Source organism: Hippocampus zosterae, chromosome 10, assembly GCF_025434085.1.
Source record: "Hippocampus zosterae strain Florida chromosome 10, ASM2543408v3, whole genome shotgun sequence".
Taxonomy (NCBI): Eukaryota; Metazoa; Chordata; class Actinopteri; order Syngnathiformes; family Syngnathidae; genus Hippocampus; species Hippocampus zosterae.
In genome coordinates this window covers 13,140,666-13,168,050 of record NC_067460.1, presented here as the reverse complement: position 1 = coordinate 13,168,050, position 27,385 = coordinate 13,140,666, and the positions used below count along the sequence as shown (strand labels likewise).

Below are 27,385 nucleotides of genomic sequence, written 5' to 3'. Positions count from 1 at the left end.
TGTTAATGCCGTGCACCCCTATTTGTGGATTAATGATGACAAAACACACATTCACACACACATTTACTGAAACACACTCAGACACACGAATGGCGGCCATGCTCGAGAAAACATGACATAATAATCACACACACACACACACGCACGCAGTCACACAAGTCATTAGTGAATTTTGCATTGGGTTGGAATGCAAATTGTCTGACTTGACAGCACTTTGTTTGAATTAATATCAGTCCTCTGTAAAGTGGTTGAGTCCGCTTGTTAAGTTGTTCATGCAGGTGGCTTCCACCCAAAGGTTTATAAAAGAGAAGTCCTTCCAAACTGTACTGTGTTTGAAGGGAAAACAACAATTGCCGTTAACTGCTAGTCATTTTCAACACACACACACACAAATAATAAGAATTGAGGCCTTGGATGTGCTTGCTTTTAGGGTTTACTCACATTTGATTGGCTGATATTTTGTATTTTATGCAAAATCGCAGATCGGTAAAAATGTCGTAATTTGACAATCGATCCAAGGATGTCTGTGCTCTCATTATTCATAATCCAAGGTTGCTCAACATATACAGGATTTTAACATTTTTATTTTTTCAATTGTTTCCCATATTTTTAAATTACGTGTTTTTTCCATGTTTTGAATGTTTATCAGCGTTTTAGGGATAATTAGGGTTTAATTGTTATTATTTATTCCCTTGTACATTTCACCGGCCGTCAATTTCATGCAAATTTTGGCTACTTGTGTGCTGGTCCTGTCCCAATTCCCTGCAAATAATGCGGGTCAACTGTGCATGTAAATAAACACGTTGTTGAAGTCGATTGGATTAATTGGTCCATCTGCCATTCAGAGTCCCATTTTCACACTTCTTATGTAACGCCTGCATTGTGCTGTCATGCAAACATGTGCACTGCATCCGAACATTTCGCAACATTTGGCCATTTTAAAGATTAGAATGTCCCTTTTTGACACTGTCAATGCAATTTTCATTTTGCAATATGGCCCATAAAGTGGTTGCTTTTCAGCTGTTTTAATCTGCTTGCCTCTTACAGCACCTCCGTATGGCATCACTTAGTTATGCTACAACTGCCACAACTAATATATAGGTCAGGAGATGTTCAGCAATTCAAAATTTTCAAGAAAAACAGATTACGTCTGAGTTTTTTGGGGGATTATAGGTGGGTAGGGCAAGAGGCGGGGTATACCCTTTACTGGTCGGCAGTCAAGCACAGGTCACATACAGACAAACAACAACTTCACATGTCGTGCTGAACAATTAATCACGATCAGTTCGACAGTGCAATATTGCAGGATGCAATTTTGAAATTTTTGAAGGCTTTAGATTTTATTTACTTATTTTGATGCTGCACTTTCTCGACCAAGTAACATAAATTTGCTGGCCAGTCGATCCTGTTGATAATATGATGTACAGAAGCTCGTCTTCAGCTTCAGATCAACAACGCCAAAACAGTAAAAGTGCAATGCAGGCAACCTTACTGTTATGAATCTGGCTGTGTTTGATTTTATTTTTAGAATAGTGCTTCAGGCCAAAAAAAAAAAAAGCTGTGGGCAGCAAATGGCCACTGGGTCAGGCTTTGGACACCTCTGGTGTATCATCCATCCATTTTCTGTACTGCTTACAATGTTCAGGGTGGTGTGGGTGAGCTGGAGCCTCTCCCAGCTGACCATGCGCAAGCGGCAGGGTACAAGCTGGACTGCTCATCAGCCAATTTGCAGGGGACAATCATCCACGCTCACACTTGTGGACAATTTGTTGTCTTCAAGAAACCTACAATTTAAATGATTATTTCCTTGACTCTGATATTTTTAGAGTCAGAGAGTAAACAAATGTTTATTTTCCATGACGATAGCACTTGGAAAACAGCTGGAAAATAAGTTAAAAAAAATTTTTTTTTGAAGTAGCCCGTTTTATATTCTGTGTAGATTAGCTTTATATACAATTAAACAGGCCCGGTTCACGTGTCAGATATATTTTCTTCTTTTAGTATACATACTGTACTTTTTGTATGTTTTGCTTGTTGGCGTGTCATGATTTTTTTTTCAACTGTTAGGAGGGTGTCTTTGTTCAAGTAAAATGTTGGGAAACGCTCACATAGTTGACCAGAACTGCCTTTTTCCTGGTTATTTGTTTTTGGACACTTGTTGCTAGGCAGAATTTATTAATGCACAATCATTGGTTACCAATAAACCATTTAGGCCAATAATAATAATGATGACAAAAGGGTGTCTGAAAATAAATAGACAAAATGGAGAAGGCCTGAACAATGAATTGAATTCAGATTGACATCGTCCCTTTGGAGTAAGATGGTATACACTCCAGCTCCCCGCAACACTAAACGGGATAAGGGGTATAGAAAATGGATGGATATTGGAACACAAAAAGGTTCATTGCTCTGATTAGATCGTGCAGTTGTTCTAATGTTGGTGGCCGGTAGGGATCAACTTCCATCAACTTCCCTAATTTGGCAGCCGAGCTCCCCGCCCGATTGTCACCACCAGTGCTAATATTTCAGTGGCAGCAAATGCCCTCCCTCTCATCCCACCACCTTCACTTCCTCGCCCCTCTTTGCTCCCGTGGCTCGTCTGTGTTTCTCTTTTAATGTCTGCGTGAAAAAAAGGCCTCGCTGCAGATCAGAGAAGACAGAGCTGCAAGGTCATCCGGGGAAAGAAAAGCGTCTCAAATCTATGAGGACGTCTTAAAATGGGGAGAAAACCCGACTTTGGAATTTGCGGACTTACATGGAAAAAAAGTTAACAATAAATCTGTCATATTTTCTCTTCCTCTGTTGCTGAAGGGTCATGTGTTGAATGCAGATGTGCGTGAACAAAGAGGAAAAAGTCAGCGTAATGAAAGAGCAAAAACTGCCGGTACACGCTGTGATCAAGGTGAAGGCAGAAGAAGGTGACAGTAGTACAACACAGAGCACGCCCATGGCATTTAGACAGACAAAATAATGGCTGGGAGGAGTCCTTTGAGAGTGTTTGGCGAGTGGCAAAATCGCAGGCGAGTCAGTCAATGCCGATTGCTATTTTCCCAGCATTCTGTAAAGCTGCCCCCCCACTCCCCATCACACACTCACTGAAGATGTAATCTTTGGTAAATACGGTCGCCCCCTTCGGAGTTTGCCCGTTGTGATTTCCGCCGATTACAGTGTCAATATGAGCCATTAGTCATAGAAGAGAGAAGTGGACAGATTATTGCCTGTTTGGCCTCACGACACTCTGTGGCTGAGAAAAATGACCGCACGGTGTTAAGAAACAAAAACAAGCAAATGTGTTCATGTCCGAATGACACATCTGCAAGGGGCCGCCATGCTTATGAAAGAAAAAGAAATACACCTGCATGGTATAATGAGAGCCAATCCAAGAGCAGTACAGTGGTCAGTGTTTTCTTCCATTTCATAGTGAATAGAAAGCAGTCATTCAGTGGTGAAACGGTCCCTGTGGGCAAAGATTTTTGGCCCGGGACCAATTTCCGGAAGAGGAAGTAATGAAGGTCATACTATAACACGTTAAAAAAAATAAATAAATAAATAACTACATTTATACATGCAATAGACTATTTCACTATGATGTCACACCTACTTATGAGTGGCAAAAGCTCCAATGCTATCATTAGGAAACAAACCCATTCATTTCGCACGGCAGAGTGATTGAGAATACCAAATACATGGCTTGAATGAATATTTTATCAGTCTGCTAATTGTTTGACTTTTCTGTTGCTTGGATTACTGGCACAGATGAGCTCTTTTTACGGTTAACTGGATATAGTACTCTGTACAGATGGCGTTAGCTAGCAGGCTAGCCATTATGTTTTGCGAGGTTCCTGTGAGAAAACTCCTTTGACAAACATTATGATAGCAGGTTTGGTTTCCAGTCTATTCTATCAGGTAGTCTTGTGGTTTTCTTTGTTCAACTAGGCTACTTAGAACTTCCAACTGGATTTATTCTCCTCCCTCAAACGGTGTCGCCTGTTTAATTTAGATCAGGGGTGTCAAATTCATTTTTGTCGCGGGCCACATTGTAGTGACCGTGGGCCGTTATGAGTGTGAAGTCAAGAATAACGGTCCATTCAACAATTGTTTCAGTTAGTGCCAAGAGGGGTTTGGTCACAAGAAACTGCTTATAATAACTCACTTATTTATTACATATGAGAATTTGAAATGTTGGTACAGATTTTAGCAATCATCGTAGAAGTTGACATGTTTGATTTGCTTTCGCGGCCCACATAAAATGATGTGGCGGGCAAGATCTAGCCCCTGGGCCTTGTGTTTGACACCTGCAATTTTGGATCTTTTTTGGGGGGAGGGGAGGAAATGTGAGAAAAAACAAACATTTCTTTATTTATGAACATTGTATTTGAATACAAAATGTCACGTGAAGAACATGATTGTGGTGCATTATAAAATTGGGTCATTTGCATATTTTGTAAGCAGAAGAGACACACTTTGGTGCCTCTATGAAACAAGACATTGTAAGACCATCTGTCAAGAAGTAGCCGTTCTGCCTGATTTACATATATCCAGTGACTGCAATCCCGATTGGATCATTTGAGAAACATTTTTACAGTCGACATACACCAATTCTGGAGTTGAAAGATTGTTACAGTATCGTCTCCGATAAGAGAGATCTCAGTTTTGTTGTCTTTCATTTGCCACTTGCATGGTAAGCAGATACTTCCCATCGATGAGCGTGCATTTCTTTGCGATTTATGCTGCTTTCAAACATGTGGGTATCCATTGCCATGAACTATGACAAGCATTTGGAGGCTTCTAAGTGAACCCTGCTGTTTCTTCTCGAAATGGCCATTTTTGGAAATGGGGTTTATGTCGTCAAGAATGTTTTGGTTGGAAGTCGTTTTGTCCTTAGTCACACATTGGAAATGTTGCACTCTTGGGTCACCGCTGCTCTACTTGGCATTTCCTGAATTCGTCATGACATCAAAATTCACAAATCAGTTGGTGCTTGATCAGATTCATGATGCTGCAGCATTGGTTATTTTGTCTCACTTTAGTCTTAGTATAGTTGTTTTTAGAGTGTTTTCTGCATTTCATTTTTGGGAAAAAGCTTTGTTTTTCGGAAACCTTTTATTAGCTTTCGTTTAGTTTTTTGTTTTTTTAATATATGGAGTATCTGTCGATTAAAAAAAGGTCAGAATAAGTATTGTGTAATCAAGAAAACTACCAGCCTCCCAAAGTGTTTTCAGCACAAAACAAATACATTTAAAAATAAACACTGAAAGTGCATGGATGAAATGGATTGGAATAAAAAACAAATCTGTCAATTCCATTAGTCCAAAAATATAGTTTCATTTTTCTCAAACCACCCAATTTTTAATTTCATCACCAAAACGTTTTGGTATTTTATCACAAAATACAATACAATTGTAGTTTTAGTTGTTTTAATCGTTTGCTTTAAAGATAACAACCTTGAGCCAATGCGAGCCAACATAAGTCAGCTAGCTGTGTGACCCATGACATGACCAACACCCTTTTTGTAAGATTTCCTACAATTTATTTTGCTACTCTTTCCCTGTCCGCATTTCACATGGCGAGCATCCTCCCATTCCCTGCCGACATCAGATCATCATACCTGTACCCTTACATCTGTCCCAGACACCTGTCTCACTCCACATCTGTCTGGATTGCAACACTACAGCGTAGGCAAAAAAAACCAGACAGTGTACTGCGTGTCTCTTAATATTGACAGAGGCTCTGTGGGTGAAGAAGGTCGTAAACTCACCCAAGGGAGTATTTTTTTTCTCCGACTTTTTCCCTTGACCAACCTTCCACCCATTACGACTGCGTCTCCTGCACGTTTTATTCCCTTTATGTCTCCGTCTGTCTCAGACGCGTGCTCTCAGTGCCGCTCTCTTCTTCCAAATCTCCTCTCTTTCTCTCGCACTCTTTTACACAGAGATGTATACCCTCCTCCTTTGCTATTCCTGTGAGGGGCAGACCAGTCTGGCGGTGGCTTGTTTTATGTCCATGAACTCAGTGACGCGCTCACTGCTGCTGCTGTTGCCGTTGCTGCTTTTGCGGCATTACGCCGCACTAGCGTTACCACACGCAGGTAGTAAAAGGCATCAAATGTTTTCTGCACAATACGTATGCACTAGAACATCCATCCATCTGTTTTCATCACGCCTTTTTGACATTCAGTAGGGAAGCTGGAGTCTATCCCAGGTGGCAGGATGTGCAAGTCATCACCTGTCAATCATAGAGTTTTTACCCTTTTGAGACCCTTGGTCATCACCGCTGCGTCGTAACATCCGGAGGATGCGCGGCTAGAAATGACAGAAATGAACGCGGGTGCTTTTCTTCTGTTATTGTTTGTTAGAATCTATTTATTTATTTATTTTGGGAGTGGGTTAGGGGGGTCATGTTGTGTTTGATGTGTCAAAGACATCGGGACATTTTGAATTGCTACATGAGTCTAATGACTTGGGGTGTGACAGTTCATGTCAAAGTGGAATGATTTGATTTGGTGGGATCACGTGTCGATGCAATACGGTACGGCTCAGTTCGAGAGGGTATCACACAGTTAGTTCCTTTTCATTTTACAATATGAATGAATTTGTCAGTATTAAAAATGTGGCATTTCCTAAAAAAAAGAATCTATAGTCCTCTGTGCGTGTGTGTGTGTGTGTGTGTGTGTGTGTGTGTGTGTGTGTGTGTGTACTTTTTAAATATATATATATATATTTTTTTGCACACACACACAGACTCCTTCTTCTTTTGGAGTTAATGTTGGCTAGCAAACCAGTTGATATGTGCATTTTCGCCAACAATTGGGTCTGTATTGTGGAGCATTTTGTTAGGCAACCAAGAGTATTTAAAAACGATGTATTTTTAAGAAATGAAATGAAATAAGCAGACTTACTTGTCGCATATGTGTGAGTTGTATCCCTGAAAAGTCTGGTCTAGTAAGTGGATGGCTTGAGAAGTGTGAGTGCAGGAGATGCTCATTGTCCTCCATAGTTGCTGGTTGACGCTGATTCTAGTGCGTTTCATGTGGCGTGTTTTCACAATTTTGCACGGCTCATCCTGCTCAGTGGAAAATCATCATGCGGGTCAGAGGCGAGTTGTATGCTGCGGTGATCACTTTTTAATCACATGCTTGACTCTTTGCCCCTTTCAAGAAGAAAGGTCAACACCACATTTTCTGTCACGTTCTGTCCGAAGCGATAACTATCGCTTCGTGCAGAACAATGAAAATAAAGAATTGGATCCCCGGAAAACAGACACGAAAGAACCTTGTCAAAACAAAGAGTGTCTTTAATGACAAAAAACAGAACGAGCCCGACAGGGAAAAAACGGTAACACAAAACGCTGGTCAAATAAGGACCAGGGGAGAAATAAGGAAACAACCGAAAACGCTCGCCGAAAAAACAAGGTGCGAGGAACTACTGAATAGGCAATATAAGAGAGTACAATTTAGTGACTAATCGCGAATGGCAAGAGTAAAGGCCGCAAGGCAAGAAGGCAACGAGTAATCTATAATCGAGGAATTAGCACGAGAGAGCAATGGCACGGCGTGGAATTCTCCGGCAGCGAGATGACTGTCGGAGTCTCTTAATAAAAGAGGGTAATCAGCCCGAAATTACGGACAGGTGCGCGGATGGCGGGGGAGAAAACCCGCCACCTGCTGGCGGACACGCGACGTGACAGTACCCCCCCCTCAATGGACGCCTCCCGGCGGACTACCCGGCTTGGATGGATGTGCAGCGTGGAAGTCGCGCAAGAGGGACGGATCAAGGATCCAGGAGCGAGGAACCCACTGCCGCTCCTCAGGCCCGTAGCCCTCCCAGTCGACCAGATACTGGAACCCCTTTCCCCTGCGCCGAGAGTCCAGGATGGCACGAACCGTGTACACCGGGTCACCGTCGACGACCCGCGGGGGTGGCGGCGGCGTGGGAGGAGGAGCCAAGTCACTGGGAGACACGGGTTTGAGAAGGGAGACGTGGAAGACGGGGTGAACCTTCATGGTGGGCGGTAGCCGGAGCCTGACTGCAGCTGGACTGATGACGGCCTCGACCTCGAACGGTCCAGTAAATCGGGGTCCCAGTTTCGCAGACGTGCCGGCCAGCCGAAGATCCCTCGTCGCCAACCACACCTTCTGTCCTACCACGTATGAAGGAGCCGGGCGCCGGCGACGATCCGCGATCCGCTGGTTCCTGGCCGCCGTGCGGGACAACGCAGCCCGGGCCTCCTTCCACACGCGATGGGCCCGCTTGAGGTGGTGCTGCACAGAGGGGACCTCCACCTGCCCCTCCTGGGACGGGAACAGCGGCGGCTGGTACCCGTAGGCGGCCATGAAGGGGGACCTACCGGTGGCAGAAGAGACGAGGGTGTTGTGCGCGTACTCCACCCAGGGTAAGTGGTCGACCCAGGACGAGGGACGGTGAAGGCACACACAGCGGAGGGCCGCCCCCAGATCCTGGTTGGCACGCTCGGCTTGTCCATTGGACTGGGGGTGGTACCCCGAGGTCAGACTGGCAGTGGCCCCGAGGGACCGGCAGAACTGCTTCCAGACGCGGGATACGAACTGGGGCCCCCGGTCCGAGACAATGTCCAGTGGAATGCCGTGGAGACGGAAGACGTGTTCGACAAGGAGGTCGGCGGTCTCCAGCGCCGACGGCAACCTGGACAAAGGAACAAAATGAGCCACCTTGGAGAAGCGGTCCACGATCGTGAGTACGACAGTTCGACCCCGGGAAGGCGGGAGACCCGTGACGAAGTCCAGGGCGATGTGGGACCACGGGCGAGGAGGAATGGGCAACGGCTGGAGCAGTCCCGCCGGCGGCTGATGGGACGACTTGCCGCAGGCGCAGGAGGTGCAGGCCTTGATGAACTCCGTCACGTCGTTGCGGAGCTCCGGCCACCAGAAACGCTGGGCGACGAGTTGCACAGTCCGGTTCACCCCGGGATGACACGCCACCTTGGACCCATGTCCCCACTGCAGAACTTCAGATCGTAAGGAGGGAGGTACGAATAGCCTCCCTGCTGGGCACTCCGTCGGCACCTGAACCCCCTCCAGGGCTGCCTGGACCCGCTGCTCAACCTCCCACTGGACGGCCCCCACGACGCACCGGGTCGGGAGGATGGTCTCCGGGGATCGATCCCTCCCCGCAGGCTCGTGGAGACGGGAGAGGGCGTCGGGCTTGGTGTTCTTAGACCCGGGAGAGTAGGTGAGGATGAAGTCAAACCTGGTGAGGAAGAGGGCCCACCGGGCCTGACGGGCGTTCAGTCTTTTGGCGGAGCGAAGGTAGGCGAGGTTCTTATGATCTGTGTAGACCGTGAAGGGTTCCTTTGCCCCCTCGAGCCAGTGCCGCCACTCCTGCAAGGCGGTCACAACTGCCAACAGTTCACGGTTGCCCACGTCGTAATTGGACTCGGCGGCACTGAGTCGACGGGAGAAAAAGGCGCAGGGGTGCAACTTCTGGTCGACCGGAGAGCGCTGGGACAGCACAGCCCCCACCCCCGAATCCGAGGCGTCCACCTCCACGATAAAGGGGAGATCAGGATCAGGGTGCTGTAGTACGGGGGGACTGGTGAACGCCGCCTTCAGGTTTGCGAACGCCGCATCCGCGGTCGGATCCCACTTAAATGGGGTTTTAATGGACGTAAGGCGGGTTAAGGGGAGCGCCTTCTGACTATAACCGCGGATGAAGCGTCGGTAGAAGTTGGCGAACCCCAGAAAGCGCTGCAGGTCCTTGCGATTGGTTGGAACCGGCCAGTTAGTGACGGCACGCGTCTTAATGGGGTCCGCCCTTAACCTGCCCTGTTCAATAATGAACCCTAGGAAGGAGATGACGGGAACATGGAATTCACACTTTTCTGCCTTGACGAAGAGCCGGTTCTCCAGTAGACGTTGTAGCACCAGCCTAACGTGTTGCTGGTGCTCGTGTAATGACCGGGAAAAAATTAAAATATCGTCAAGGTAAACGAAACAAAAGATGTTAATCATGTCCCTTAGCACATCATTGATTAGGTTTTGGAAAACGGCAGGGGCGTTGGTGAGCCCAAAAGGCATAACCAAGTATTCAAAATGACCCAGAGGGGTCTTAAAAGCCGTCTTCCACTCGTCACCCTCCCGGATGCGAACCAAGTGGTAAGCGCTGCGCAAGTCTAATTTGGAGAAAATGGTGGCTGACTGTAATGGGGCGAAGGCGGAGTCCAGCAAGGGTAGCGGGTATCTATTCTTAATAGTTATCTCGTTTAAACCCCGATAATCTACGCAGGGTCGCAGGGTCTTGTCTTTTTTCCCTACGAAGAAAAAACCCGCCCCTAACGGTGAACGCGATGGTCTAATAAGACCTGCGGCGAGCGAGCTGTTGATGTACTCCGTCAATGCCTCGCGCTCGGGTTGGGACACCTGATACAGCCGCGAGGTCGGCAACGGAGCGCCCGCCTGCAGGTCTATAGCACAATCGTAGGGGCGGTGTGGAGGCAAAGAGTGGGCACGATCCTCGCTGAACACCTCCTTTAGATCCCGATAGCAATCCGGCACTCCGTCAAGGCAGATCTCCTCGGGGGGTGTGACACGTTCATGCCTCCCGACGGCCGATTGCAGACAGTGCTGGTAACAGTACTGGCTCCAGCTGTCTATCGCTGGGCGCGCCCAGGAAATCACGGGATTGTGTGTCTTGAGCCAGGGTAACCCGAGAACGATCGGGGCGTTGCGAGACCGCATTAAGTAAAAACGACGATGTTCGACATGGTTGCCGGACAGTAGAAGTTTCAACGGCTCCGTCCTATGCGTAACTACCGCCAGGAGACGCCCATCAAGATCACAAACCCGCTTCCTATCTATCAGCTTCTCCACGGAACAACCCAGCTCGGAAGCGAGATCGGTGTCCATTATGCAGTCATCTGCCCCCGAGTCTACCAGAGCCCGAACCCGCCACGACCGGGACCCCCCTAATATCTCCCCCTCGAGTTCGAGTCTGTTGGGGTGACCAGGCCGCGAGTCGACTCGCCTAGACTCGAAGGGAGGCGCGCGCGGTCGTGACTCACAGTACTCCTGGTGGGCAGGGGGTGACGGCCCCGGATGGCTGGTTGCGGCGTGAGGAGATGGTGGAACGCCGTCAGTCGTCGCTCGATCGCTGAAACAACGCTTTCCTTCCTCCGCACCAGCGTCCCTGCCTCCCAGCTGCACCTGTTCCTCCGTGGGTGTTCGTCGGAACTGGGGCCGCTCACCCCCACGCTCCCGGCTTCGCTCCCTCAGGCGATTGTCCATGAGGAGGGAGAGGTCGATTAATTCCTCCAGGTTGGTGCTGTGGTCGCGGGTCGCCAGCTCGTCCTTGAGTTGAGGGTTTAGTCCACGGCGAAATAGGCCACACAGCGCCCGATCATCGTATCCACTCTGGGCGGCCAGGATCCGGAACTCGATGGAGTAGTCCGCTACCGATCGCTCCCCCTGGTGGATGGCGAGTAACCGGCCCTCTGCCTCTCTGCCCCGCACGGGATGATGGAACACCCGGCGGAACGCAGCCACGAAGTCGGGGAACGAAGTACGGAGATTCGGCTTGGCGTCACTTGTCGCAATCGCCCACGATGCTGCCGGACCTGTTAACAGACTCATGACATAAGCCACCTTGGCGGCGTCATTAGCATAGGCAGACGGCTGTTGATCAAAAATGAGAGAGCACTGGTGGAGGAAGTGTCCACACTGCCCGTGCTCGCCCCCGTAGCGAGGGGGGTGTGGAAGCGATGGCTCCCTCGTCGTAATGGGATATGAGGGGGGCGCTTCGGGAATGATAGAACGAACCCCGGGGGGAGATGGTCTCCGCTCTTCCACCCGGACCAACCGAGGTTCTAAATCATCGGACCGATGAGCCAGCATGGAGACCGCGCCACGGAGTTCCCTAATGGCTTGGCCCTGCTGACTCATCTGTTGCTCTTGTCGGGAAAGAGCGGACAAAATTCTTTCGATGTCTGCGGGATCCATGGTGGCCGGAGAATTCTGTCACGTTCTGTCCGAAGCGATAACTATCGCTTCGTGCAGAACAATGAAAATAAAGAATTGGATCCCCGGAAAACAGACACGAAAGAACCTTGTCAAAACAAAGAGTGTCTTTAATGACAAAAAACAGAACGAGCCCGACAGGGAAAAAACGGTAACACAAAACGCTGGTCAAATAAGGACCAGGGGAGAAATAAGGAAACAACCGAAAACGCTCGCCGAAAAAACAAGGTGCGAGGAACTACTGAATAGGCAATATAAGAGAGTACAATTTAGTGACTAATCGCGAATGGCAAGAGTAAAGGCCGCAAGGCAAGAAGGCAACGAGTAATCTATAATCGAGGAATTAGCACGAGAGAGCAATGGCACGGCGTGGAATTCTCCGGCAGCGAGATGACTGTCGGAGTCTCTTAATAAAAGAGGGTAATCAGCCCGAAATTACGGACAGGTGCGCGGATGGCGGGGGAGAAAACCCGCCACCTGCTGGCGGACACGCGACGTGACATTTTCACGTTTGCCCTCATCTCATCTTGAATAACTTTCCGAAACACATATTTGTTGACAGTTGAATGATGCATTCAATGTGGTGTGGCTTTTACTTTTTTTTTGTTTTTATTTTTTCGTGGTTTGAGTCTGTCCTGTACCAGTGGGAAAATGGCACAAGGCGGGCTGACTGCTGGACTGATCACCTGTCAGTCATAAAGCTGACATTTACATTCTTCAGATTTTATTATGCATCGCGACAACAGATTTTTCCATTGCTGTTGTCAATCCACAGCAATAGAATTAAGTGAGTATTGTACTTTTGGAGGGGAAATGTGCTTAATCTGTGTCTGTCTGACTTCCTGTTGCTGCTGGCATTCATTCGAACAGCCTAGTGAGCGAGGCAGGCACATGCCACATTTTTCCAATTGGCCTTCGAGGGACAATTACAAATTCTACCTAGCAATAAGTAGCCTGACCATAATCCCCCAGTTTTGTAGCTTTCAAATCCACAACCTAACAACAAAAGGCCCTGTTTTGTGTTTTTCTTTGTTTTTATTTTAGATTCAGTAGAGCAGGGATTTTTTTAAGTGCTTTTTTTCTGGGATGAATTTCCTCTGTGAGCGTCTGTTTGACTTTCTGTTGCTGCTGGCAGTCCATCGAACAGCCTCGTTGGTGAGGCTGGTACATGTTTTTTTTTTTCCCCTCATTAATCTGTGAGGTGCAATCACAAATTCTGCCTAGCAACATGTGGCCGGACAAGCATGTGAGTAGTTTTTCTGGTATGTAGCTTAACTATATTCAGATTTGTTTAGAACGTAAACACTACCGGACAGTGATGGTTGACTGGAGAAAACAAACACACACACACACACACACACGGTTTGTTTTTTCAGATGAACGAGGGAGACTTAGAGAGAAGGAGGGAGTCAATGTTAATCATATGCACACATATTACTCATGCGCCCAAGTCTTGAATATCAATGCCGCGGTTGACCTTCCATTCATCTCCTCACTCGCATCCTCTCTTCACAATGCAGATCTGCTGCCTCATGCTTAGCAGTCCGCACTTGCTTGTCCGTGTGTGTGTGCCGAATTGAAATGAAGTCCAACATTGCCCTGATGGCGCGATGAGTGCAAATGACTTCATACAAGGCGAGAATGATGAGCGATCAAAGGCAACACGGGCGAGTCCAATCACAAGCTCGCAGGGGCGTGGCCGAGTTGTTGCCCGACATGAGTTCTCGCAGTCGGCATCATTAATTCATGAATACGGGCGTTCCCTTGGCCAAGTGTAGGATCTCATTAATGTTGCAGGGATGTTCATCACTTTTCTTTTTCTTTTTCACCTCCAGCATTTATTTCCTTTATTGTTCATTGAAAAAGGCAATAGACTTATTGACTCCCAGAGCAATCTTTTATTTGTTTGGGAGCAAACATAATTTTTCTCTGCCGTTGGATTTAATATATTTCTAATGAGTTATTTCTATGTAATTAATAATGTTGTTTGCTTGCAAGAGTGTGAACCTGGAAACCATGACTCACAAATGGGAGCAGGCTGATTTTTTTTTTTTCCCCAGCTTTGACATTTACCTTCTTGAGTAACGTTAACCCCCACTGATGCAGCCGTTTAAGAAGACTGCATGGCTATGCGGATGGAAACTGCACAGTGGGTATTGTACAATGTTTGATACGGCGTCTGTTTAAGAAAAAAAAAGGTGGGACAGCTGGAAAGGCGATCAGCTCTCATTGAAAATTCTGACAGCGTTGACACACCTCTGTTGAGGGATGTGGAAATGTTAATTGATCTTTTCTGTGGAAGTAAGCAATCAGTGCTCAACAGAAAGTTTGGTCTAGTGGGGATATATTTGGCCTGAAGACATGACTGTCAATTAAAAATGTGGGCCCGATTGTGAAGCTGGTTAGGCAGAGGTTTTTACAAGTTAAATCTACAGAAGTGTGAAACAAGATGGTTCCCATTTGGAACAATGTGTTTCTTTCAAAACATGTCGCTACGAATCATACAGTAAGTGACATGTTCCTTGAAGATGAGTAATACATTCACCTCCACCCCCTCCCCTGCCCCCTAAGAGTAAAAGATCATTTAAAAAATGAGAATAAAATATGTGGTTTTAGGGCTGGGCAATATGGTTGTATCATGATGTCTTTCAGCAGTCTATCGAGAGATCCAGATTTTTTTTTGATACATCGTAACAAAAGAAATTTGTCTTAAAAAATAAGGGCATAGAGAAAAAGGCTCAATTTGTGTACCGGTAATTTTATTTTCAAATTTACAGCACAGTGGTCAACTGGTTAGTACGGATGGTTGTTCGTCTCTGTGTGCCCTGCAATTGGCTGGCAACTGGTTCAGGGTATCCCCCGCTTACTGCCCGAAGATGGCTGGGATAGGCTCCAGCACCCCCTGCGACACTTGTGAGGATAAGAGGATCAAACAATACTCACATGCATATATTCTTTATCTTCTGCTAAGAATCACTCATACAGTATAACTGCGGATTACTGAGGAGTTTTGCTTTCCTTCTTTAATCATGTCTGTATAATACTGCCCCCAGATGGCCAAGATGTGCCCACATTTTTTTTGATATTCTCTTGAATTAGATTAATTATCTCTTTAATGAATCAGTGTTTTCATACACTGTTTTAAAATGTATTTTTTAATTTAAATGTTTTAATTGAAAATCATTTGGGAGACTCAATTCATCTTATTAATGGCACTGTCATGCTGTTGGGTTGCTCTTTTCTTGTTTCTCATCGACAAAATGATTTCGAGCGATGGCTGTAATGACGTTTTTACAAATGTTATGTCATATCAAGTTGATTGCATTGATACCACAGAGGACCTAACACTATTAGCCAGTTTGTCCTTGCCACCGATGCTCTTTCTCTTGTTGCAACGGCGCAGATGACCTTGCAGCACATTTCTGCACTGCTGCGGTGCCAAGGGTGTTGTACGGAGGAACCTGGCTCGGGAGGGAGGTGTTTGTTGCCGTGGGTGGTGACTATTAAAGTCGAGACATGATGCTCAGGTTGCAGCCGAGCAGAAGCGTGAGCAGATTTGTGGGAAGGAGGGAGAAATTTGGAAATATTGAGAAAAAAATGGTGATGCAAAAGACAGAGTCGTAATGTGAAGGTGCTATCAGAGAGCCAACAATGTCCAGAAAGTACACTTTTTTTAGTTTCAGGAGAGCTTTGGCTTGTCATTTGTGTGGCATCTATTCATCAGTGTCGTGTTGTATTCACTCTGGCGGTCCGGTAGGCAAGGGATTAGCGCGTCCACCTCAAAGTGCAGAAGTCCGTTTGATCCCAGCTTACTGTGTGGAGTTTACATGTTCTTGCCGGGCCTGTGCTGGTTTTCTCCGGGTACTCCGGTTTCCTCCCACATTCCAAAAATATGCATGCAGAACAAATTGTGGAAGTGTTAGCTTTGGAGCACAAGAGGGAACACAAAATTCATATTGTCCAAGAGTGGGTGTTGTTAACCCTAACCCGCAAAGCTAACTCTTCCACAACATTTTCCTCTGGATGTCTTCAATCATCACGGGGCGTAGGCATGGGATAGGGGAAAATGATATTTTCAGTGGTGATATATCATGTGTGTGGTGTTTTTAAAATTGTGTGCGTTCTCTGCTTTCGGTTTCCAGATTGGGATCCCTAAATTCTAATGACAATGGTTGTGTGGCCTAAATGGTGCCTCGTGGGACTGAAATAAACTCCCGAGTGTTTGTGACACACACATCCCTCTGTGTTGTTTCCAACCTTCCATCGTTCACCAACCTGTAGCAATAACCACTTTTAGCCTTCCATCACCCCTCGTCTGGCCTCCTCCCTTATCTTGTGGCACCAGCGCTGAGCTCCTTCCCCGTGCCCCCTCCTTCCCTTCTCGCTGGTCCTATCAGTGTAAAGGTCAGCTCAGGTCCAACATCCACACCGTCGCCTTTTGTAATCCAACACGTCCGACGTCTGCTTTTTGCAGCGTCAGTCAGTAAGCAACCCTTTCCCCGCCCATATTACCGAATGGCCATGCTGCTTTTCTGCTTTGCTTAGCTGATGGGTGAATTGAATTTTCGGACTTTAACCGATTGGTCTTGGTGTCAGATTGACGACATGTCACAACCAGCCTTATTTTGCTTTCCTTTCTCTTTCGTCCTCTCTGTTCACCGCCTCATTCTTTCTCTCTCCACATCTGCACATCCAGAGAGAACATTGCTTTTGATACTATTTTTTTTTATGCAGTTAAAGGCAGCTTTTTGTTGCCATTGGTCGATCCCACATAAATAGCACACTTTATTTCCCCTTGATTTTTCAATCATCATTGCGAGGCGAAGGTTTATTATCATGACTCAAAAAGTAATCATCCTTTTCTATATCAATGCTTATTGCCACAAGGCTCCAAATAATCCAGTGGAGCCAAATGAGCAGCATCGTTTCTGCAACCATATTAGCACCGGATGCGATGGCTTTCCGGAAACAAGGTGCTGCGTTTCTGTGCTTGTTGCAAATTGCAAATTTCTCCATTGTGGGACAGATCAAGGTGCCTTATCTTATCTTATCTTGTTGATACGATTGAGAATCACAGTCAGTGAAACTAATCGGATGATATTATCACGACATTTTGTCACTAATAAATTGTAATATATTTCGGAAGAAAAGCGCCTGCAATACTCGACCACATATGTAACTGAGGGGGAGGTAAAACCTCTAGAAACAGCCTTTCCATTGCAAAAATTAAATTAAATCAAGGCAAAACTACATGTGCTTGTTCTGTGTTAGCCAAGAAATGTTTTTTCTTAACAGGCAATTTTGGTGAAAGACATTTCAATTCTTTCAAGTATTTCCCCCCTTAGAAATTACAACTTGTTATTGAGATTTTATTACTGGTTATGAGTCAGTCTAGTTTCCTTCCATCCATTATCTGTACTATGTTATCTTCTCGAGGGTCACAGGTAAGTCTAGTGTAAAAAAAAAAAAAAATGAAATCGCATAATTCTACTGTATACATCAAGATTGAGCAAAGCAGGCGATAGGGCTGGAAAAAACATCTGCGCTTATTGGGTGGCCCGCCGCCACAAGTGGCAGGGCGTCCACTTCTGTTGCCGCTTGAGCAGAGAGCATCAAACATTTTGCGGAGCATAGTTTTCAGTTGCTAACAAACCATCTGGATTTACCTTGAGGTATCGTCACACGGTTGACATGGTTCCTACTCCATCTTGACGGAAGGTATATGTCAGGCAGGTAAAGTGGTACGGGGTGTTGTGATATCAGAGCATTTTTCACAGTTTGAGTCCGAGTGTCGACAAACCATATCTGCACAGATTTCGGTATGGGTGCATCCTTAATTTTAAGACATCGCTGAGGGGTTTTGAGTCGGGATGTGCATTGGTATTTAATGAGACTACTCCTCTTAATGTTACTGCTTATTGATCTGGAATTCTGATCTGTACTTTTTTATTTTTTATTTGGAAAAAAACCCCACCAAAACCAACGTATTAGAACTAACTTTTTTTTAAACAAATGTACTTTTCTTGCAACTACAATGACATTAATGTACAGATAATACAAATAAATACAAATGAAGTAGGACTGCAAAAAGCACTTTGTGAAGTGAGAGGTAAAATTGCTATAATTGTGTTGTGCTTGCGTTTCCTCTTTACATTTTCATGCAATTGTGATAACGTTGCGACATCATCACTATGTGCCTCCCCAGGCATTACCACTCAAAATAAGGGGGGCAGTTACGTTCGCGTCACAGTTGCAATGAGTGCAAATTAGGCTTTGAAGCCCGAGTAGGTGGGGCTGAGACAGCATTGTCATCGCCACCGTGATACAAATTCCGATATAATACTATGTACCATGTCCTAATATGCCTCACACAAAATTATCATGAGAACTTAAGATTCGATATATCACAATCGTGATACTGTCTCCTACAACTAATAATGTGACGTAGCCAATGCGATACATTGTGATATCCACTCCGGGACATTAATACTTTCCCCCACCCGTCATTGATACTGGATGGTCAGAGGTTATGATGTGATCCGTAACGGTATTGATATTTTATCCACCCCTAAATGAGACTCTATTGTAATAGATTATGAAGTGATACATGATATCACAATATCTATCGTTCCACAAATTCAGATATGATATATTTCAATATTTTGGTCGTATAGACGTATAGATACTATATTTCTGTTGGCAAGCTGTGAATGAGGAGTCAAAGGATGTTGAGTGGGTAGTTGCAATACTTCTAGACCTCTCTCTCTTCGTCAACATAGGCTGGAGTTGATCTAATGGTATAATCATACAGTATCTGTTGCCTCTGGCTATGGGAAATGGCCGCATCAATTATTCAAATGCACCGAGATGATTATTGATGATGCCCTTATTTATTTATTTCCTCTCAACATCGTTCCTCACAGTTTTAGCCTTGTTCCATCACGGTCTCATTTATTCATACGACGGACCACAGCCACGGCTCGTTTTGTCACGGCTGTTGACGGGAGTCTAGCGAAGGCCTCGGCAGGGTCGCCTTTTTTGTGTAATTGCAATTTGAACGCTTTGCTACCCTGGCCCTCTATTCATGAAAGTTAATGCGAGGGGATAGCGGCCTGTTTGATTCCCATGCAGAAACGCCAATATAATGCCAAAGCTCAATCACTAAGGCGGACTTTCTTCTTCTAAGCAGTAGAAATAAAGGCTTGGAAGACTTTGTTCACCCAGTGTTAAGGCACGATGCTTTTCTGCCCCCTTTTATGTGTGTAACGGCTCAGGAGTATCGATTAAGGAATGCACTGCACGGATAACTGTTTGTAATATTTTGCCCATATCTGTAAGATAACCAGACAGCCCTGAGTATTCTGCATACTTTACAATGAGCATCTAATCTGGAACGATTTTCAAGATCTTATTTTATCTTTGAATATAACGTATCTCATTGGAAATAATAGGCAGCATGGGAGTGGCGAGCACATCTGTATCTTACACCCTCACTAATTGTGGATCGGTTTGCGAGGGGGCATCTGTCTTGACCGATGGGCATCAAGTCTGACTGACGGCATTAATATCGACATTAAATTTCAAAATCTTCAGTAGATGGAGCATAGCAAGCTATAATTCTTGATCCTAGACAGAAGCGCATTTAAAAAAAATAGCTCAAAACTGTTTTTATTTGCTTGAAAATTGCATAATCATTTAAAGTGACCCCAAAGCTCACAAAAGACCTCTCTTACTTAATAAGAACATTCCATTGAGCTAAGATATTTATAAATCTTTGTAATACTTTATCCTGGGGGTACTTTAAAGAAAGCACATTAATAAAACACCTGGGAGCTTGTTTAAATTGATGAAAAAAAATCCATGCTGTGACTTCTTAAGATCCAATAAATTTAACAAAATAAAAAATCGAAAAAGCAAACAGAAAAACTGAGCAGGATTGTTATTATTTTTAGACTATTGGTAGATTGTGTGTCGGGGCCAGTGTGTGTAGCATACTCGACGTGACATCACAAGACCTGTACAACAGTGGCTCCTTTAATGCCTGCCTGGACCCCGGGAGAGCAATTTGGATAAGAGATGGGTCTCCGTCCTTCGCTGACATTCTGCCCCTTTTAGTGAAGCAGCCATCCCTTTGCTCTGCTCTGTGTGCACCTTTTGTAGCAATCAAACAGTCCACTTTAATCATTTAACGGTGGCAGGTAAGAGAAGAAGATGAGAAGGCATTGTCCAAATGCCTTTGATCAATGTCTCGAGCGATTGTTTCAGTGTAATGATGATTGGAGATGATCACTAGTTGTCTCGTGGACGACTGATTCACGTTTATTGCTGTCACTGGTTGTTGTACTGGAGGTCGTCTTAAGGCACCTGTATCCCAAAGAGTGGCGAAGGTAGTGGATGTTGATTTTCAAGGTCGCAAACACATTTGCCGGACGTTTCCCATCAATTTTAAATGGTCGCAAACTGTTTTTTCTTGACGCCTGGAAATTTCCTTGGAAATAGGGATTTAGTTATTCATTCCCGCCTGAGAAAATATTTCAAATTTCATACATTAGTTACACTCATAAATATACCGCAAGTACCAAACTCTTGGATTACTTGGAAAAATGAATAGTTTACAGATGATTTGATGTCGAAAAAACTGCACCAGACATGCATATGGACATGTCCATGCAAGCAAGACTTTCCATGGCTTCCAGGCAACATGGGCTAAATGTTGCTCCTCCCCAAAGCTTGTCCGTCTGTCAAGACGAATATAGTAACTTACTTTTACTCTCTCTAGACCAGGGGTGTCCAAACTTTTTGCCAAGGGGGCCAGATTTTATGTGGTAAAATGTCGGGGGCCGACCTTGGCTGACATTCTTTACATTGAACAACAATATTGTTCAACAAATTTTAGTAAGCCAGTCTGTTTCACATTTCCATTTTTATTTTAATTTCAACAATCTTAAGAATTTCTTTTGGTTCATTTGAAACAGGTATATCACATGCAACTGCTTATTCACTTGACTTTTTCTTAAACAGAAGTCTCCTGAGTGCAAATTGATTGATTTGAAACATAAAATGTATCACCATGACTTTTCAATAGTCACAAAACCTTTGACTCGAACAACAGGGAAATGAACAAGCAATACACATATCCACAAATAGGACATATCAGTCAATATAAACACGGAGTGATGTCTTGTTAACTCATTAGTGATGTCTCGTAGAGTGCTACTGCCCTCTAGTGTCTAAATGCTATTACTCATTTAGTGAATGCTATTACTCATTTAGCCACTAGAGGGAAGCAGTACTCTATAAAACATCACTCACCAGTCTACGAGACCTCAGTCAATGCAACACGTGTTCCACTGCGCCCAACCTGCGGGCCAGGCACTGATTTTATGACAGGGGCCGAGGGCCGGATGAAATTCGACCGCGGGCCGGATTTGGCCCCCGGGCCGGACTTTGGACATGCCTGCTCTAGACTAAATGCTATTGTGACATGACTTGGCTTCTATTTTAGGGCATTTTAGAGTGTTTTGCAAAGAATTCAAAAAGTATGAACGAGTGAGTTATTTCTTCCACAGTGGAAAAAAAAGCAAATTTTGAGTAGATTGTTCTTATTCATTTATTTATTTTATTTTATGATTTTGTGAGAGTAAGTTAAGAATGACTGGAAATTGTGATGTTAGGATATTTGAATTTGTGAATAATGAAATGGATTACTAACTGTAGTTTGTTTTGGCTCCTCTGTGACTGCTGTTTATGCACGTTAATCAGTTTAACCAACACAAAACACCATTGTAAAACACAGACTATAGCAAAATCGTACACGATTACATCGGGGCTAAATATGCTACATAAGAGGTATGGCCACCATTAAAGAAGCAAAATAAATGCGGATGGCAACCGGTGAAGTAATGTGGAAGTTATGCTTCTTGAAATCCGTTGGGAGTGGGGGGGGGGAGTCAGTCGAGGCCAACTCAATGCTGTGATATTTTATGTTGCTATTAATTATGTTTAATTCCATCTGCCTGGTGTTGACATGTGTGGAGTTGTTTACTTGCGATTTGAACGCATGCGGGTTATTTTATATGCTCATCCTTATTAGAGAGAAGTCACTTTGAAAGGGACATGTAAAAATAAAAATAAAAATCAGATAGAGACATTAAATTGGACCGGCCCACTCGAGCTTACAGAGTAAATCTATCTTATGTTTTTGCCAAAAGACGAGGCTCATTGCGCTTCTCTTTAGATAATAGTCTGGTAAGGACAGCCGACTTTGCAGTGCTCCCTTAGTACAGTTCCTGCCAAATGTAGTGGGTTATTGTAACCTCAAAACACACACACACACGAACACACACGAACACACACACGCAGCTCAAAATATCATCTTTGGCCTGAAAAAGTCTTCCACCAGAAATAACACTGGCCCATTCCGGATGCAGCCACATTTTTATTGCTCATATATATACAAGTGTGTGTGTATATATATATATATTTTTTTTTATTTGGGGGCAGGGGGTTATTTCTTTCTTGGCTATCCTAAGTTTGCGTGCTCTAAAAAGTGATCTTTTTTTTGAGTTCTTCAGAGTCACTGAAGCTTCCTTCACAGAAGTGAACAGGGTTAGCCAGTCTGTGGCTAACCTGTTAGCAGCTATTGCTATTGGCTAATGTTAGCGATTGTGGCATTTAGATTCTCATCACACACGTCCTACTTTTCGAGTTAAGTCACACAAAAATCCCAAAATAACCCTTCCTGGTTTGAACTCCCAATTTCTCGTGTGACTTTCAAGGCATGTTTTCACAAATTGTTCCCTGATTCTAAATTTCATGACCTTGAGGCCATTTTTCGGCACTTTAAAACAATGTTAATGTGAGGATTTCAATAATCCCAAAGTTTCCACAGAGTAAACCATTACCATGCTGTGCTGTTGTTGTCATTGTCCCAATAATAATGTTTTCCAGCAGTGCTAAACACATTTTGATAAAATTCATCCTCATGTCATTGTTCTTGAGTGATATCTCGCTTTTATCTAATTAAGTCAACAAAAGCCTGAAATGAATTGAAGACAGGTCTGTCACATTAAAAACAAGACCAAACAATAAAACGATAAGTATATATTGTGTGTGTGTGTGTGTGTGTGTGTGTGTGTGTGTGTGTGTGTGTGTGTGTGTGTGTGTGTGTGTGTGTGTGTGTGTGTGTGTGTGTGTGTGTGTGTGTGTGTGTGTGTGTGTTTGGGGCTGGAAACTAGCTTTAAATAAAGTACAACTAACAAGAGTGTATTCACAAACACATCTGTTGTATTGCGCGGGGGATGAAGAAATGATGTAACAACATGTGGGCTGTGGGGCATGTGGGTTCTTACTGTGCAGAGTATTTTCCTTTTTTTTCTTGTGCAAGCGGAGAGGTTGAAACGTGTTTGTCCGAGCCGATCTAATGAGGACATAGAAGATAGCGTCATCACTTTACTGTTTTCTAGCTCCCTATGAATTGAATACTCACGTCGCACTCGTCTCTTTTCTCAGTGGCCGACTGCCAACTCTGAAATTATGTCGATTTCATTGCGGGATTGGGAAGATTGACAGCTAAACTGACTGAGTTAAGCAATCATTATTGGTGTGATTGAGAAGAGTAACCTAGTGATTAGCATATCCGGCCCACAGTTCTGAGGTTCTTGGTTTGATACTTTTTTTTTTGTGCTTCCTCCCACATTTGTAAAACATGCTGTTTAGTTCATTGGCAGACTCTAAATTGCCCCAAGAAGTAAACGTGCGTGTGTATGCTTGTTTGTCTATAAGTGATTGGCTGGTGTGTGTTTGTCCAGGGTGTGCCCGGCATCTCACCCAAAAGTCAAAGGCTCCAGCTCAGGAAATGGATGGATGAATGGATTCAGAGGGGATCATATATCGCTAGTATAGCGTACAAGCTAATCTTGAAAAGAAAAGACAAGTAGACCAGCTCATGTTCATTTTTATACATTAGTTTTTTTGGGGGGGTTTCTGGGTAATGTGAATCAGTTAATATCAGATATGTGATCAGTTTGCGTTAGACGTGCTAAGATAAGGGCATAAAAGGTGACAGAGTGGAGAGAAATTTGAAATCTGTGCATTAGTGCATCTCTACTATTTATTTACTATTTATGTTTACACTGAAGCGTACGTTCAGGATAATCTCTGTTAAAGGAACGCAAATCCATTTGTAAACCAAAGAGAATGTGTAAGGTAAAACATTGGTTTGGCGCGACCGACTAAATGGTTGTGAAAATCCAGCCTCTCTTTGTGTGTGTTACCCCACTGACACGATTGCCTCCTTCTCCACAGAGAGTGCCTTCTTCCCCTCCCGCCTGTGGCTCTTGGACTCGGCTGAACCCCGCCACAGTCGTCAGCGCTGCCTCGCAGGGCAGCCGACGCCATCCACTGTGCCACTGATTCGCTGAAGTCAGGCCCCTCCCTTCCCCGCTTGCTTCCCTCCTGCACAGATAAAGCCTGATGCTGAGAACGAACTGATCCAATCAGCTGTCGTGAGCGGGAAGAAGATCGTCACGCTCATTGTCCTCTCCACCACACCCTTTTCCTCCTCCCTCTGCTTCTTCCCGTCATGGGCCGACGCGATCAATAATGTTTTACCATCCTCTCGTCTGACAGTCTAGCTGAGCAGCGAGCCGATATCTGACCGCTAAAGGCGTCTTATTTGAGGCAAGCAGGCCCTGAGGATGGGCTACAGGTGGTAGCGACTCAAGAGGCCTCCCTTGGCTCAGATCCCAACAAAGACCCTTCGAGCCCACCCTTTCCCATGCGTCCATGTCATTGACTCATTGCTCCTCATTCGCAACACACAAGTGTGCTTATAATTGCATTCGCTGGATATACATCATTCATCATCAGCCCCCGTTGGCTGCTTCTGCAACTGCTGTCACTCTCGCTCCAAAATGGCGGTGAACGTGATGCCCATACGGGACACAAAGTGGCTGACTTTGGAGGTGTGTCGGGAGTTTCAGAGGGGGATGTGCTCAAGGCCGGACAACGAGTGCAAGTTTGCCCACCCCGCCAAGAGCTGCCAAGTGGAAAACGGCCGAGTCATCGCCTGTTTTGACTCGCTCAAGGTGAGAGTGACAAACAACTCATCGCTGCGCCATCCATCACTGCTGTCTTCACTGTTTGTCTTTCTGTAGTTGTTGTTTTTTTTTACAGCTCCTAATAGAGACAACAATTGTCGGTGGTTGTTTTGTTTGAGTTGGAATCATAGTTTCCCCGGCGTTTGTGGCGTGAGCATGTTAGAAAGTTCTGCTCCTGTTTCTGAGAACGGTGGAATTTATTTTCTTCTGCCTCTTGCTGTGAGAAGAGTGTAGCCGGGTCAATGGCCTCCACTCAGATAGATGCTGCGTCTCAATAACTGTGCTTCATCCATTCGAAACACAGAAGCGCTTTGCTAATCGTCTTCCTCATACGCACCTCACCTTCGTTTGTTAACGCTGTTGTCGACACGTGGACAGAAGTTCACTGCTGATCAACTGTACAACTTTGCTGCTGACCAAAACAGCAGCATCTGCAGAAGGCACTCAAAAATCTCTCCCATGAATTAAAGTGTCTCTCACCAAATCTCACCAATGTTGTAATCAAATTCTTGCAAAGATGATTCCTTGTCATGTGAAGACATTGCGGCAGCATGGTGGAAGAGAAGTTAGCACATCTGCCTCGGCCTTGTCACGCTCTCCCCGTGCTTGCGTGGCGTCGAAGTTGGCGAGTATAAACTCCAGCTCCTCTCAGCAGGATATGCGGTATTAAAAAAAAAAAAAATAGAAGGAGAGATGGAATTTTTATCTGAAATCCTGCTTTAATCTTGGGAGATCATGTTTGTACCATGTTTTTTAAAAAAAAAAGTAGATGTACCGTCAGTTAACAGGATTGCTAATGACCAAAGGTGCCTCACAGTCAAGAGGGTCTGGGTTTAAATCCCTCAAAATCCCCCAAACGTGCATTTAACATGCATAAATTGTGCATACCGGGGTTGTTGTGTGTGGATGTCAAGCGCCTGAAAGTGTCCAAGTGTACCCTGCCGCTCGCTCAATGTCAACGAAAGAGCATCCAGCTCACCCATGTCCCTCAACAGGAGAACGTGTCTAGAAAGTTGACGGCTAAATATTATTTGATGCAATTATTTAAGTCCTCGTGTAAATGTGACGCTGCGACTTTACCCCCCCCCCCCCCCCAAAAAAAAAGCTTCCCAAGAGTGTGGTCAGTAAGTGTAAATTGTAGAATGTGTTTGTTTGTGTGTTCCTATGCAAGTGGATATGAAGGCGGTCATCGCATTAACATCTGCGGATGCGATTCAGAGATTCCTTCTTTGGCAGACAAGCTAAAGAGTGGGATCTCTGGCCGGGACTTTGCTGGAGGTTCCTATCACAGCAGCTGGAAGACTGTGAGAGGAGGAGGAGGAGGGCAGTGCACACTGTGTCGTTTATGTTTAGGACTATATGTAAGCGTGTGTGTTTCATTTTGAGGTCACGCAGCATAGTGGGGTGTTCTCGGAAAGCTAAGCAATTGACTCTATTTTTTGCCCTGGCATTGAGACAACACACTCCCACTGCGCAGCTCCACTTTCTCGCTTACCCCAAGATGAGAGGAAGGAAAATACAGCAGGGAGGGATAGATGTGGACGCTCAATGAATGAAGTGGACAGGTTGTGTAAAACGGGGGGGGGACCTCTTTCCTACTGGGAGTTATTGCAGTTTGAATAAAGTCCCCAGGGGGCCATACTACATTTCTGAAAGCGGATTAGACTGCTAACTGTTGGCAATTATTCCTAATGTCATATTATATGAGTATTTTGGGATGGGCAGTTCAGTAAACTAGTGTTTCGAATGTTTGCCCCACAAAGATCCGAGGTTAGGGGGTTAAAATGGGAATTGAAAGCAAAGACTAAAAATCGCATTTAAGAATATCTGAACTGGGTCAATGAGGAGACGGCATAAGGTGCGGGACAAACTTAGCTGGAAAGTTTGATCATTTCCCAGCCAACAGGAAACTCTCCTAACACAGCTGCATGAGCGCCGATCTTGACATAGAGCGCTGTGTATGTTAGTAAGTTGTTCTCATCCTTAGGAGATCCATATATCACATCCAAAGCAGGTTTGTTTAAAAACATATCCGAAACTAAAAAAAAAAAAAAAAAATAAACCATAAAAGCCAAAACAAACTCTGTTCTGCGCTGCGCTGTAACTCGCCTCGTCTGCATTTCCGAGGGCTTTATCGCAAGCACGTTAAATTTCCTGAACTGCATCTATCTTAAAACTAAAAGTTGGAGACAAGGTAAAGGGTTAAGTGAGGAGGTGGCGCGACGCCCGGTGACATCACCGTTTGCACACAAGTGCTTCACTGCTGCAAGTCTCAATTGGGCACAGGACATCGTAATTC

The 27,385-nt window shown here is 44.9% G+C and overlaps 1 protein-coding gene across 3 annotated transcripts in view; it reads left to right on the top strand.

Annotated features, from left to right (window-relative positions):
• The window catches only part of LOC127609050 (muscleblind-like protein 1), an 80,414-nt gene that overhangs the window by 8,400 nt on the left and 44,629 nt on the right, over positions 1-27,385 (top strand). For all 3 annotated transcript variants that reach the window (XM_052078675.1, XM_052078676.1, XM_052078674.1), the window contains exon 2: positions 24,293-25,074. In XM_052078675.1, coding sequence (XP_051934635.1) covers positions 24,901-25,074 — 174 coding nt within the window. In that variant the 5' untranslated portion in view covers positions 24,293-24,900. The remainder of the gene's footprint in view (positions 1-24,292; positions 25,075-27,385) is intronic.